Genomic DNA, 13519 nt, shown 5'->3' with positions numbered 1-13519 from the left:
AAAACATTTACTACTTGGCGTGACCAGTTAGACCATCCTGAATCATATATTATGCTAAAATTAATTGATAATTCATTTGGACATTCATTAAAAAACCAGAAGATTCTTTAATTTAAAGAATTCTCATTTGTTGCTTATTCTCAATGAAAATTGATTCTTAAAAACTCACTAGTTATAGGTGAGATTTAATGTCTTGCATTTCTGAAATGAATATGGGTCCATTCATCCACCATGTGGATGGTTTTGATATTATATGATTTTGATAGATGCATCTACAAAATAATCACATGCATTATCAACTTGCAACCTGTTGTTTGCGAGATTTCTTGTTTAAATGATTAATTTCAGATTATGCAATTAAAACACTTCATCTTGCTAACGTTGGTGAGTTTACATCCCAAGTTTTTAATGATTATTGCATGTTAATTGGGATAAAAGTTAAACATCCTGTAGCTCATGTTCACACACAAAATGATTTAGCTAAATTGTTTATGAAATGCCTCCAACTAATAGCTAAATCATTACTTATGAGAGCAAAACATTTTATATTTTAGCATGAGATTGTATTGATTTACATGTTGTAGGCATCAACCCAGTAAATTATAAATACTCCCCATTACAATTGATTTTTTGTCAAGAGCCAAATATTTCCCATCTTACAATTTTTGGATGTGCGGTATATGTCCCAACTACTCCACCACAAAGCACAAAGATGGGTCATAATAAGAGATTGAGAATGTATATTTATATGAGTCTCCTTATAATATTTTTGAGCTATTAATTTGATATCTAGTTATGACATGAGTTGTCAGTTTTCTCAATATTAAGGGAAGAGGATAAAAAGATGGATTAATAAAGTACTTGAAATGAATTATCAATGTCTAAGATCCTTGTACAGAGCAATGTGAACCGGAAGTTCAACAAATAATTCATTTTACAAATCAACCGTCAGATTCATTAAATCTCACATACTAGCTGAAAATGCTCCAATATGAATTGATGTCCTAATAGGAAAAATTGTTAATGCAAAAGAAAGTAATCCATGCATGAAGCGTGGAAGACCGATCAGTTCCAAAGATAAAAATCATCATAAAAAAAGGGAGCAAACATTCAAGATGGTCATATAGTGGAGGCGGGGGTTCCTGAAGAGACCCATGACATGACTAATTATAAAACTCAAGAAGAGATTCAGGTACCTAAGAGTGAAAATGGAAATGATGAAAATAAAGAAATCTCGATAAGTTATGTCAATACGAGAAAAACATGGAACAAAAACAAAATGTAGTTGTTGACAACAATTTTTCTTATAATGTTGCTATTGAAATAACAAAAGAAAATGAGGATCCTGAGTCTAAATCTACTAAGAAATGTAAAAAATAGAAAAGATTGGCCTAAATGAAAAGATGCAATTCAAGCAGAATTGAATTCACTTTCTAAACGTGAAGTTTTTGGACCTGTAGTCTAAACCCCTAAAGGTGTAAAGCCGGTAGGATATAAATGGGTATTTGTGTAAAAACAAAATGAAATTGATGAAGTCGTAAGATATAAAGCTCGACTTGTAGCACAAGGATTTTCGCAAAGGCCCGTCATTGATTATGAAGAGACATATTCTCCTGTGGTGGATGTAACCACGTTTAGATATATTATTAGTCTGGCAGTACGTGCAAAACTTGACATGCATCTAATGGATGTTGTTACATCCTATTTATATGGTACACTTGATAGTGAAATTTATATGAAAATCCCAGAAGGATTTAAAATCCCAGAAAGATATAGAGTTTCTTGAAAAAATTGTTCGATCAGATTAAAGAAAAGTTTATATAGATTAAAACAATCTAGATGTATGCGGTACAATCATTTTAGTGAATACTTGTTAAAAGAATGATACAAAAATGATCCAATTTGTCCATGTGTCTTTATAAAAAGGTTTGGATAAGATTTTGTGATAATTGTTGTTTATGTTGATAATCTAAATATTATTGGAACTCCTGAAGAGCTTCAAAATACAATAAATTGTTTAAAAAAAGAATTTGAAATAAAAGATCTTGGAAAAACAAAGTTTTATATTAGCTTACAAATCGAGCATTTAAAAGATAAAATTCATGTTCATTAATCAACTTATTTAGAAAAGATATTATAGAAATTTTACATGGATAAAGCAACCAATTAAGTACTCCAATGGTTGTATGATCGTTACATGTGAATAAAGATCAATTTTGTCCTTGCGAGAATGATGAAGAGTTTCTTGGTCCTGGAGTAATATATCTAAGTGCTATAGGGGCAATGATGTATCTTGCAAACAACACAAGACCTGATATAGCTTTCGCTGTAAACTTGTTAGGAAGATTTAGTTCTTCACCAACATGTAGACATTGGAATGAAATTAAACATATATTTAGATATTTCAGAAGGACTATTGATATGAGGTTATTTTATTCAAATGATTCAAAATCCCTATTAGTTGGCTATGTTGATGTTGGATACTTATCAGATCCCCATAAAGGTCAATCTCAAATAGGATATTTATTTACATATGGGAGTACTACCATATCATGGCGTTTGACAAAGCAAACATTAACTGCTACTTCTTCAAATCATGTAGAAATAATTGCAATGCATGAGACAAGTCGAGAGTGTGTTTGGCTATGGTTATTGACCCAACATATACAGAAGATATATAATTTTCCTTTATAGGAAAAGATGCAAACCATCTTATATGAAGATAATGCAACATGTATAGCTCAACTGAAAGGTGGTTACATCAAAGGTGATAGAACGAAACATATTTTGCCAAAATTATTCTTCACTCATGATATTGAGAAAAGAGGTGATATAAATGTTCAACAAATTTGTTCTAGTGATAATTTAGCATACCTTTTTACTAAGGCATTGCCAACTTCAATATTTGAAAGACTACCACATAATATTGGAATGTGACAACTCAAAGATGTAACGTAATGTTGCCATTAGGGGGAGTCTAAAACAAGTTGTACTCTTTTCCTTTAACCAAGGTTTTGTCCCATTGAGTTTTTCTCGTAAAGGTTTTTAATGAGGCAACTTGTAATAGAAGATTGTGTACTCTTTTTCCTTCATTAGGTTTTTATCCCATAGGATTTTTCCTAATAAGGTTTTAACGAGGCACATTATCTACCAATGGACATCCAAGGGGGAGTGTTATGAATATCTTATTAAGTGGATGTCCATTACTTCTTTTATACTTCTTATGCCTATAAATAGAGACTCTGATGAAGCATTGTAATAATCCATTTGATCAATAAAGTACATTCTTTATTGCTTTCATATTTTTTTTGTTCTTTATTTTCTCCGTCTCTCTTTATTTTATAACACTAACAACTTTTATAAATTTTTTTTAATTATTTTTATGGTTTTTAGTAAATTTTTTTAATAAATTTTATGGGTTTAATTGATTTCTAATAATATTGTAATTTTTAATCAATTTTAATGATTTTTATAATTTTAAAATGAATTTAAATAAATGAGAGTTGAGATTTAAATAAACATGGACAACCATTTGTTTAGATTGATTATGTACTTATTTAAAAAATAAAAAATAATTTTCAAATAAATTTTTATATTTTTTATATTTTTGATGTGATGCTTGTTAGTAGTCATGTTAGTATTGGCCGACCGACGTTAGTTAAGGAGCCTATTCAATCGATTTTATTAGTGCATGACTCAATTGAATGTAAAAAGTTCAAAAGGAATTAAATAATTCTTTTAAATTTCGACGGTTTATAAATTCATTAATGAAAAAAATTAGTGAATGAATATAAAAGGTTAAAATTTGTTGATAATGGTTTTTTTTTTAAGTAAAATTTGCTGATAAAGTTGTGAATTGTGATGATTTTTTTTTTGTCAACATTTCAGAATATCTTTTCCATTTCCTGGATTTCCATTAAGAAAAAAAGTTGTGGGTAATATGTTTAGTAGGTTTTTTTCAAAGATAGTTAATTAAATTATTTAAAATTATATAAGAAGGGACGTATTTAAATTCAAATCTTTTCACGTAAATAACAATACTCATATAATAAGTTAAAACTAAGTGGTTTACTTCCATAATAGATACACCCACTTTTAATTTAATAAGACCGACCTTAATTATTGTAAAGTCATCTCGTTGATTTCACAATTTCATATGCTTAATTTAATCTCATATAAAATTTCACCGTCAAAAAATGCGTGCACATACACATCCAACACGTAAAATATTATTAAACGAGCAGAGCAGTGAGGAAGCTGCCATCCCACCTTGGATTTGCATCAACAATTTTAAACATTTTAACTAACATCAACAAACTATTATCAACTTAATATTACATGGTCTAACTTGGACATAAAATTAAAAATATGTATTAAAAAAAATCCAACATCATGAGAAAAAGAAATAAAAACAAAAACTAGAAACATATTTGAAGTGTAATCTTTTGACTGGAAAAAGCAATTTTCGTTGACTTTCAAAGAAACAAACCTAAGGAGCACTTGCTGCCTTTCCCATAAATGGCTGACCCAAAGATGAGAAAATTCTGGGGCGAACTGACAACACATTAGAGGGGGGGAAAATGGGTTTACAGCAAGGTTTAGTGACATGGTTTGCAGGGGTTTTATTTCTAAGCACTTTGCTCCTTTCCTGTGCAGATGTACATCACTATGAATTCTTTGTGAGTACCCTTTCTTTCATGTCATAGTTGTTTCCTATGGATAATCTTAAACCTCATATTCAACTTACGTAATTTACTCACCTAATCATAAATTACGTCTCCCTTCTCCGTTTTAAACCCAAAACGTTCAGGTCTGATACAACATCTTTGCTTTAACTATTACCGAGTAATGGTAGAAATGTCTCCTTAAAACATGGCTAAGCGCCTGAGATTGAAGACTAATCATGGCAGTGGCTTTTTTTCCTTTACAGTTTAATATTAGTGTTGAGATTTGACTGCAGGTGCGAGAGTCAAACTTTACGAAGCTGTGCAACACAACGACATTGCTGGTCGTAAACGACAGCTATCCAGGGCCACAGATTCGGGTTCACAGATGTGATACTGTCTTCGTTAATGTCCACAATCAAGGAAACTACGGCTTCACCATTCACTGGTAACTATAACCTTTCTTTCATTCTTACAATCGTAATTTCCCAAAGAATTGAAATCAGAAGTGATTAAATCAAATTAAACATGTTGCAGGCACGGTGTGAAACAACCGAGGAATCCATGGTCCGATGGTCCCGAGTTCATAACGCAGTGCCCCATCCAACCAGGGACCAACTTCACCTATGAAATCGTATTATCGGATGAAATAGGAACCCTGTGGTGGCACGCACACAGTGACTGGACTCGTGGTTCCGTCCACGGAGCCTTCATCATTTTGCCGCCCGAGAATGAAACTTACCCGTTCCCCACGCCAGACGCCGATCAAACTATCATTCTTGGTAAGCATATATTTTGATTCTTGGGTTGTGTTACTTGTGTATAATTATACGCATCTTAATTTGATTTTTTGAATGCATTTACAGAATCATGGTACGATGGGGACTACAAGCAAATTATTGATGACGCACTTGCCGCCGGTGTCTCTCCTCGCCAACCAAATGCTTATGCTATCAATGGACACGTAGGAGACACATATGGATGCCCCAATGGTATGTTCAAGCATTACCGAAACCGGATTGAGTTTCTCGGCCTTTGGATCCCTTATACTAAGAGCCTATAGTTGGTTGTTGCAGATACAATATTCCGTATGCTAGTTGATTCTGAGAAGATATACCTTCTCCGCATAATTAACGCTGCAATGAACGAACATTTTTTCTTCACCATAGCGAACCACACCCTCACAGTCGTCGCACAAGATGCCTCCTATGTTCGAAGGTTTACGAGGGACTATTTATTGATAAGCCCTGGCCAAACCATGGATGTTTTGGTCTCTGCCAATCGAAACGTTGGCCAATATTACATGGCTATTAGGCCTTTCTCTGATTCCTCTGCTGCACCTGTTGACAACATCACTACTGGCATTTTTCAATATACAAACAGCGAGGGTGGACTGAATGCATCCTTGATAACGTTGCCCGCAATGACCGATACAGATGCTATGATTAACTTCCTTAACCAAATTCGGAACACGAATGTCTCCCAGAATCCGGGGATAAATGTGCCGGCGGATAAGGATATTAAAACACGAGCATTCATTGCAATCGCGGTAAACAACTTGCCTTGCAACACCTGTGTTCTAGGCACCAGACTTGTTGCAAGTTTGAACAATGTGAGCTTTGTTTCCCCACGTATTGACATTCTCCAAGCATACTACAACAGGTATACTATATATATCCATGGTTATAACAATTCTTAAATCATGATTTCACTACCGTAGCTGCCTAATTGTTAAAGTTTTGGTAAAATTGCAGGAACATGAGTGGTGTTTTCACCGAAGATTTTCCATTGAATCCCCCAGTATTCTATAATTTCACTGGAGACTTGACTAATTTCAATACCCCTGTTGCGGAAGGGACGAGGGTTATAGTGGTAAATTATGGGGAAGGAGTTGAGATGGTGCTGCAAGCAACCCAGATGGGGGCTGGTGGAAGTCACCCAATCCATTTGCACGGTTTCAGCTTCTATTGGGTGGGAACAGGTTTCGGAAATTTCAACAATGAGACAGACCCAAGCACTTATAATCTGGTTGATCCACCACTCGTTAACACTGTCCATGTTCCTGGTAGAAGATGGGTTGCCATCAGATTTTTTGCTACCAATCCCGGTAAGTTTTTCAAATAGAAATTTTTTTAAATAAAAAGCAGCACATCGTTCTTACGACCAAAGTTTTAACTAATAATTATAATATTTTCAGGAGTATGGTTTATGCATTGCCATTTGGATAGGCATAGTAGCTGGGGAATGGACACTGTCCTCATCGTGAGGAACGGTAGAACCGAGGAAACAAGCATCCGCCCACCGCCATCTACCATGCCTCGTTGTCCTGGAACCTAGAACTACTACAAGCATAGAATTAGCACATACACATATACATACAAGTAGTTTCTAGGTTTACATTTTTAATAAGAATAAAATTCCTGTCCCTTTATGTCCACCAATTTCAGATAAATTAATCTCAACAATAGTCTATAAAAACACAGCTTCAATGATAGCAAATCAAGCAAAAACAATGAAAGAAGGGAAAGCGTAGATTTTATCCGATCTGCCTTTGATTTGTTCTTCTTGTTTACAAAAATATCAAATATTATGAGGATAATGCGTTTCAGCGTACTTAAACCCACATTCTCTTGCACTGGTTCCTGTATTTTTAATTTTAATTGCAAACCGAATACTACTAAAATTTAATCTCAAGATTGAGTTAAATTCAAAAATATATTACTTACGTGTTTGAAAATGATTAGGTAGACACAACATGAGCACTAAAAGGGCAGAGGAGTTTTCACTTTTCTAATAATAAAATTCCTCTCATCCTTCTTCGTGTAATGTTATCTTGCTCACCAATTTTTTTAGCAGGTGTGTAATTAGAAAAGAAATTTAAATTGTTTTTAATCTTAAAAAAAACTTTATTGAATTAAATAGAAATAAATCTCAAAGTTATATATAGATTTTGACTTTCAATGTAATTTTATATAAAATATTGATTTAATTCAATTTCCACAAAATAATTTTATTATAAAACTAATAATTAAATCAAGTATAAAAATAAATTAAGATATTTATTTTTTAAAATGTGTATGATTAAATTAAAATTTATAAGTATTTGAATGATAAATCAATTAAAGAATATATGGTGATTCACTAATGATATATGGAATAGCCGTCATTGGTTTTGTTTGTGAAAGGATAGGAAAGATAATGACAAATGGGCATCCGACGTGGTCTTCCCATCTCACCAACTATTATTTTATATTCCATTGTTATTTTTCTAATATAAATTAATACCACGTTTAATGAAACAGTAATCTAGTTTTTATGTTTTATATATAACACATATCATTTACTTTAATTATTTGGTTTAACTCTATTGTTTTATATCATTTTAAAAGTTATATTTGATGTAAGTCTGCCGTGTAGAATGAGGAAAAGAGAAATGAACATGAATTGATGTTAAATTCATTCATATAGATCCGGATAGACCAAATTCGGAGTTAGAGCGAGAAAAAGAGAAAGTGTCGGATTAGTAGATTTTACATACATGAACATTTGTTGAGGTAAGTTCGTGTAACTAAATTATGTATATTTATATGCTTGAATTGAATGTTGTGTATGTGAATTGTATAAAGTCATATAGATGAAATTGATTACATATCGAACAAAGCCTGATAAATATTAAATCCCGTTTGAATAATGAAATTCGGTGGATACAGGATTTCCTGAATTGGTTGTAGTCCTGCATATGTTGCGGACGCACCATAGTTCTTACGAGCATCCCGTTATAAGCCCTCTCGAGCTTCCTGTTATATGGTTCCTGCAAGCATCCCAATCGGTAGTGATCCTGCATGTGTTGCGGACATACCGCAACTCTTTGTGAGCGTCTTATTATATGATCGGTAGTAATCCTACATGTGTTGCGGACATGCCATAGCTCTTTATGAGCATCCTGTTATATGGCTCTCTAGAGCTTCCTGATATGGTTCGCTTGAACTTCCAACATATGGCTATCCGGAGCTCCTGATTAAAGGCTCTTCATGAGCTTCCTGTTTAAAGGCTCTTCTGAGCTTCCTGATTAAAAGTTCTTTGTGAACTTCCTGATTATAGCTCTTATGGGCTTCCCATAATATAGCCCGGATAAGCTTCCTAATTAATGGCTCTTTGTGAGTTTCCTGTTTTATGGCTCAAGAGAGGATTTCCCGATCATGTGCTTTAATGAGCACCTCCGATAGCGGGGGATGAATACCTAGTCCGTTGGAAGTACTATCGACCGCGGCATGAATACCTAGTCCGTTGGAAGGGATTCCCCGATAGCGAGACAAGTTGGGAACCCGCTGAAGCCCTGTGGCAATTTCAAGATAAGATAGATCGTTACCATGCGGAGGACGCGAAGAGGATGTCGCTAGATTCGGTGGGGGAGAATGTCATGGGTTTCGCATGGGAGCCCGCAACCATGACACATTCGTGTGATCCATCAAGTGGGAAGGAGGTCATTTGGCCCGATCGGACTGACCCATTGCTTGAAGAGATTGAAGGCTCATCTACAAGCCCGTCACATATGGAAACATAAACTTCGAGGATATACAATCGTAGATTTGATATGTAATCTTAGAAGATATGATTTTGTTATCTTAGAGATTTGATTTGTAGATACCATTCGATCTTAGCCATTCATGTACTTGATTTGTATTGTTGGATTTGGAGAGGCTCTACTATAAATAGAGGCCTCTCCCCTCATTGTAAATCACTTGAGTTTTGAAGAATAATAAGAGTTCTTGAGAGTATTCACTCAAACATTATTCTCTATTGTGTTCTTGATATTTCGTGGCTTGTTCTTATTGCGTTCTTCGTTCATCTTTGCTTGATCTTTGAGTTGCTTTCATTTGTGTTGGTTTTCAAAGGGGAATTCTATTGAATCCTCAAATCGTGGGAGTTAGGCTGACTTAGGCATTTTTGAAGCAATAAACTGCCTAAGGCCGCACGGATTGTGAGGCAAAAATCCTAAGTCCGTGACACTAGTTCATTCATGAATGTTAATGTGAATTTTTAATATTTTTTCGCTTGGGAATGTCAAGAAATTGATACATTCAAATTAGTAAACATTTGGTTTACTATTGTATATGATTTAATGATACATTGGAGATGAATAGGTGAGCATTTTAATACAAATTTATTACGTGATGGAATATGCATATATTCAACACAACTTACCTTCATAGTCTTAATATAATATTTATTATGGTAAATATCTTTTAAAACTTTTCTTTAAAATTGTGTGGAACACTATGCACTAAATATATAACAAAAATGATTTCTTCCAATAACAATATATAAACTCCTCTAAAGCTTTCAAATAACTTGATATAATTTCACTACCACATTGATAACATTCAAATTTTGAAATAGTTATGTTAAGAACTGTTAAAAACAGTTTTGTGAGGAAAAAAAAAACTATTTTCATTCTTAAATATGCATTTAACATTGGTTTCTCAAAAATCGAAATTTTTTATCAATGGAGGAACAATATCACCATTTTTGGTCAATAAGATACCAAAGTGGATGATTGACTCATTCCATACTAGAAATAATCGCAAGAAATCTTTTAATAACATGGATTCCTATTTCTCAATGATATCCCACGATCAAGACAATTGACTGAATCCTGTGAAACCATTTTATAGAAGTTCATTGAAATCTTCTTTTTATAAAGCAAATCGACTTCGATTCTTGAATAATCCACATCACTTCTGCTTCTATTGTAACAAAAGATTCCCTTTTAATATGGAAAAGGCCTGTATCAATAATTATGATTTTACGTATGAACAATTCTTCAATATCTTGTTCATTCGCAACAAAATATTTTCTTTGTGCGGTGGTAAAAAAAAACATGCTTTTTTGGAGAGAGATACTATTTCACATTCACCAATCGAGTCACAGATATCTAACATATTCATATCTCTTTATAAAAACCATTCATGCATTATCGGCAATACATAATAAAACATGAATTGAATTTAAATTTTTAGAATTATTATTAATTTATCCAGAAAAAAGAATTTTTATTAATTTTTGGTTAAATTCTACTAATAGTCATCCAACTACTAGCGTATTTCTATTTTAGGAATTCAACTCCAAAAAATTTTAATCTAGTCATTAACACTATCAGCATCTGATATTTTGATTGCTTCTCCATTAAATAATAAATGAAATGTTGAAATGATCTTTTTTATTGGCATAGTAATAAATTGAGCCCTACAATTTTTATAAATTCTATTAAATTGGTTCTAATTCTAAAATGTTCAATAAATTTAATCAACTCTATGCCTTCTATCAATATAGTCTTAATTAAAAAAAAGTAAATTTTTAAGGAAAAAAGGCAATAATTTGATATGTCATAGTTTAGATGATAATAGTCAAAACATAATATTTTAATTTTCAGCATAACTAAGGAATTTTTAGTAAAAGACATAATTTCTGATATGTAAATTGCATAAAATTATCTGTAATTAAAGCCATAATTAATATAACTTTTAAACCAGTACGATACTGTAATTTATAAAATACCAACTGTCAATATGAAAACAAAACAATAAAGTCAAAATTGTAAGCTATTCTTTGATTGTTCCCTTAGAAGAATATGACATCTCATAAATTGTTTGAACTTATGTTTCGATCAAAGTACTTTTAAGGTTGATATTATTGACATTAAAGGATCATGTTTATAAGTTTTTGAAGCCCATGTTTAATTAGTTCAAGTTTCCTTGTAATAAAATACTGTTTGTACTACTTGTTCCATTTTATGTTCAAACAATAATTAGAATAGACTAGTTTGAAGTAGTCAAAGTGTTTGTGTTGACATGTTTAACTTATGATTAAATCTTGTTAAAGCCGTAAATGTGGAGATATTTCATGGCCTAACACTTTACAATAATCATTATCATCTACTTGTGTAACCCTGAAGAAGAGGTAGAGAAGTTTGTAACTTTTCCGATAATATATATACACTTAGAAATGCACTTTATCATTTAAAATTCTAGTACTTGATTATTTACATCATAAAAGAATTGCATGCTATCATCATTGGCATATGACACAAACCTTATTTGCTGAAAACCGAAGCTAGGTAGCAACTACATCTCCCAAGCTCTTATATGCGCCCACTTCATTACTATGATTAAATGGAAATGAGTACATCTTCTACATGTCTTATCAGATATTAAAACATGCACCATATTAAACTTATGTGAAAACACTAGATTTGGATTCTTGTATTCAACATATCTCACATTTATGTTTCTATATATTAATATAATAACAAATATTATCAATTTATTGTGTTTAAAATATATGATTCAACAAGGAGTTTCATCACATCTTATCATTTTCATTATGTTTCATATACATATTCATTTCCAATTTAGTGGAGAATCATACTTTCATTTATTCTTTAACTTCATTTAGCTATTTGCATGATTTTATCATATATAAATTCTATTAGGAAATAATAATTTATTACATACTTGGCCTTACTGATTATATTAACATTCTTTTTCCATATTAATATCATGATTCATACATGTTCACAGACACCCTAATATGTTCAAAGTAACCCAAAGTTTTCATATCACATTTTTTTTTCATTTATAACACTTCACAGCTTGTCATTTTTACTATAACTCGTTAATCACATATTTCATATCTTTTAAGCTACGACGTTCACATATTTAACCACAGAATTAACTCAGAGAAATATAAGTATCCAAGGTACTTACCTTTGGATGTTTTTACACACATAATCAAATCTCCAAAAATTTGATTCTATCATCAACTAAGTTTGGGAACCTCAATTTCAATATTTTCTCATTTTCCATACATTTAAAAATATATCCAAAATTAATATCAAAACTTTCTAAACTTCCTCATAATCATCAAAATAGTGGTGAGAATTTTGAACATTTTTGAGAAAATGCAAGAAAGAATGAAAAGGAAGAGAGTTCCCATGTATGGAAGATGGCTGGTTGGATGGGCAAAGGATGGGGATGATTCTACACTCTACTTCCCTTAAAAAAATATTCAAGTTGGCTAAAAGCCCACCCAACAAGTTTTAAGTCCAAAATTAGCTAAACTATGACCCACCTTTAACACTCCTTACTCGATTCGATAACAAATTCAAGTAAGAGACATCACATAAAAAAAATTTCAAAACTTTTCATAACATTCAAACACTTCATTTATTATTATTGGACTCAATTTCAACCTTTAAAATTCAATTTCTTATTTTATATTAAAATTTACATGTATATCCACCATCCGAGCTTATTTCATAGCTTTAAACAAATATTCCAAATCACATACAAACCATAACCATTCGAACTTATCAATTTCAAATTCTAAATATTCAATTTCATACATAAATATTTATCAAATATTTCATTGAATCAAGTATAAAATTATTACACCCCAATTTATAACTAAATGTTTTAGAAGTGAGAAAACAATTCCTATTCCCCAAATTTTACATTTTTTACAAAATAGTCCCTAATTTTTTTTATTTTTATGATTTAATCCTTGAAATCCCAAATTTACATAGCTTTACAATCAAGTCCCCAAAATTTAGATGTTCTTTTTTTACTGTGCAATCTTAAATTCCAATTTGCAAAGTTTTGCAAAACAATCCTTTTTATTTCAAAGTTTCTATATATTTACAATTTGGTCCCTATTAACTCAAATCATATCACATAATGTCTTCTTTCTAAGTTTTAAAATAAAAGACCATACTTAATAATTAAAACATTAAAATTTTAGATTTCCACATTTCAACACTTCAATTTTGAATGTTTAAATATTTCTCAATTTCATCC

At 31.8% G+C, this 13519-nt stretch overlaps 1 protein-coding gene across 1 annotated transcript; it reads left to right on the top strand.

The window, feature by feature from the left end:
• Positions 1 to 4497: 4497 nt before the first annotated feature.
• Positions 4498 to 7205, top strand: LOC107914067 (laccase-14). The gene is made up of 7 exons (XM_016842798.2): positions 4498 to 4679; positions 4961 to 5112; positions 5202 to 5446; positions 5531 to 5656; positions 5741 to 6326; positions 6419 to 6771; positions 6862 to 7205. The coding sequence occupies exons 1-7, from the start codon at positions 4581 to 4583 to the stop codon at positions 6999 to 7001; spliced, it is 1701 nt and encodes a 566-aa protein (XP_016698287.2). The 5' UTR covers positions 4498 to 4580; the 3' UTR covers positions 7002 to 7205.
• Positions 7206 to 13519: the final 6314 nt, after the last annotated feature.

Source organism: Gossypium hirsutum, chromosome D05 (assembly GCF_007990345.1).
Source record: "Gossypium hirsutum isolate 1008001.06 chromosome D05, Gossypium_hirsutum_v2.1, whole genome shotgun sequence".
Taxonomy (NCBI): Eukaryota; Viridiplantae; Streptophyta; class Magnoliopsida; order Malvales; family Malvaceae; genus Gossypium; species Gossypium hirsutum.
The sequence above is the reverse complement of the archived record's forward strand: the minus strand, read 5'-3'. Positions and strand labels throughout refer to the sequence as shown.

What these genes read in the sequence shown, in the direction of transcription:
- LOC107914067 (XM_016842798.2), top strand. Translation starts at nt 4,581, where the DNA reads ATGGGTTTACAGCAAGGTTTAGTGACATGGTTTGCAGGGGTTTTATTT. An exon ending in TACGGCTTCACCATTCACTG is followed by an intron (nt 5,113 to 5,201) that starts GTAACTATAACC and finishes AACATGTTGCAG; the next exon opens with GCACGGTGTGAAACAACCGA. An exon ending in CACATATGGATGCCCCAATG is followed by an intron (nt 5,657 to 5,740) that starts GTATGTTCAAGC and finishes TGGTTGTTGCAG; the next exon opens with ATACAATATTCCGTATGCTA.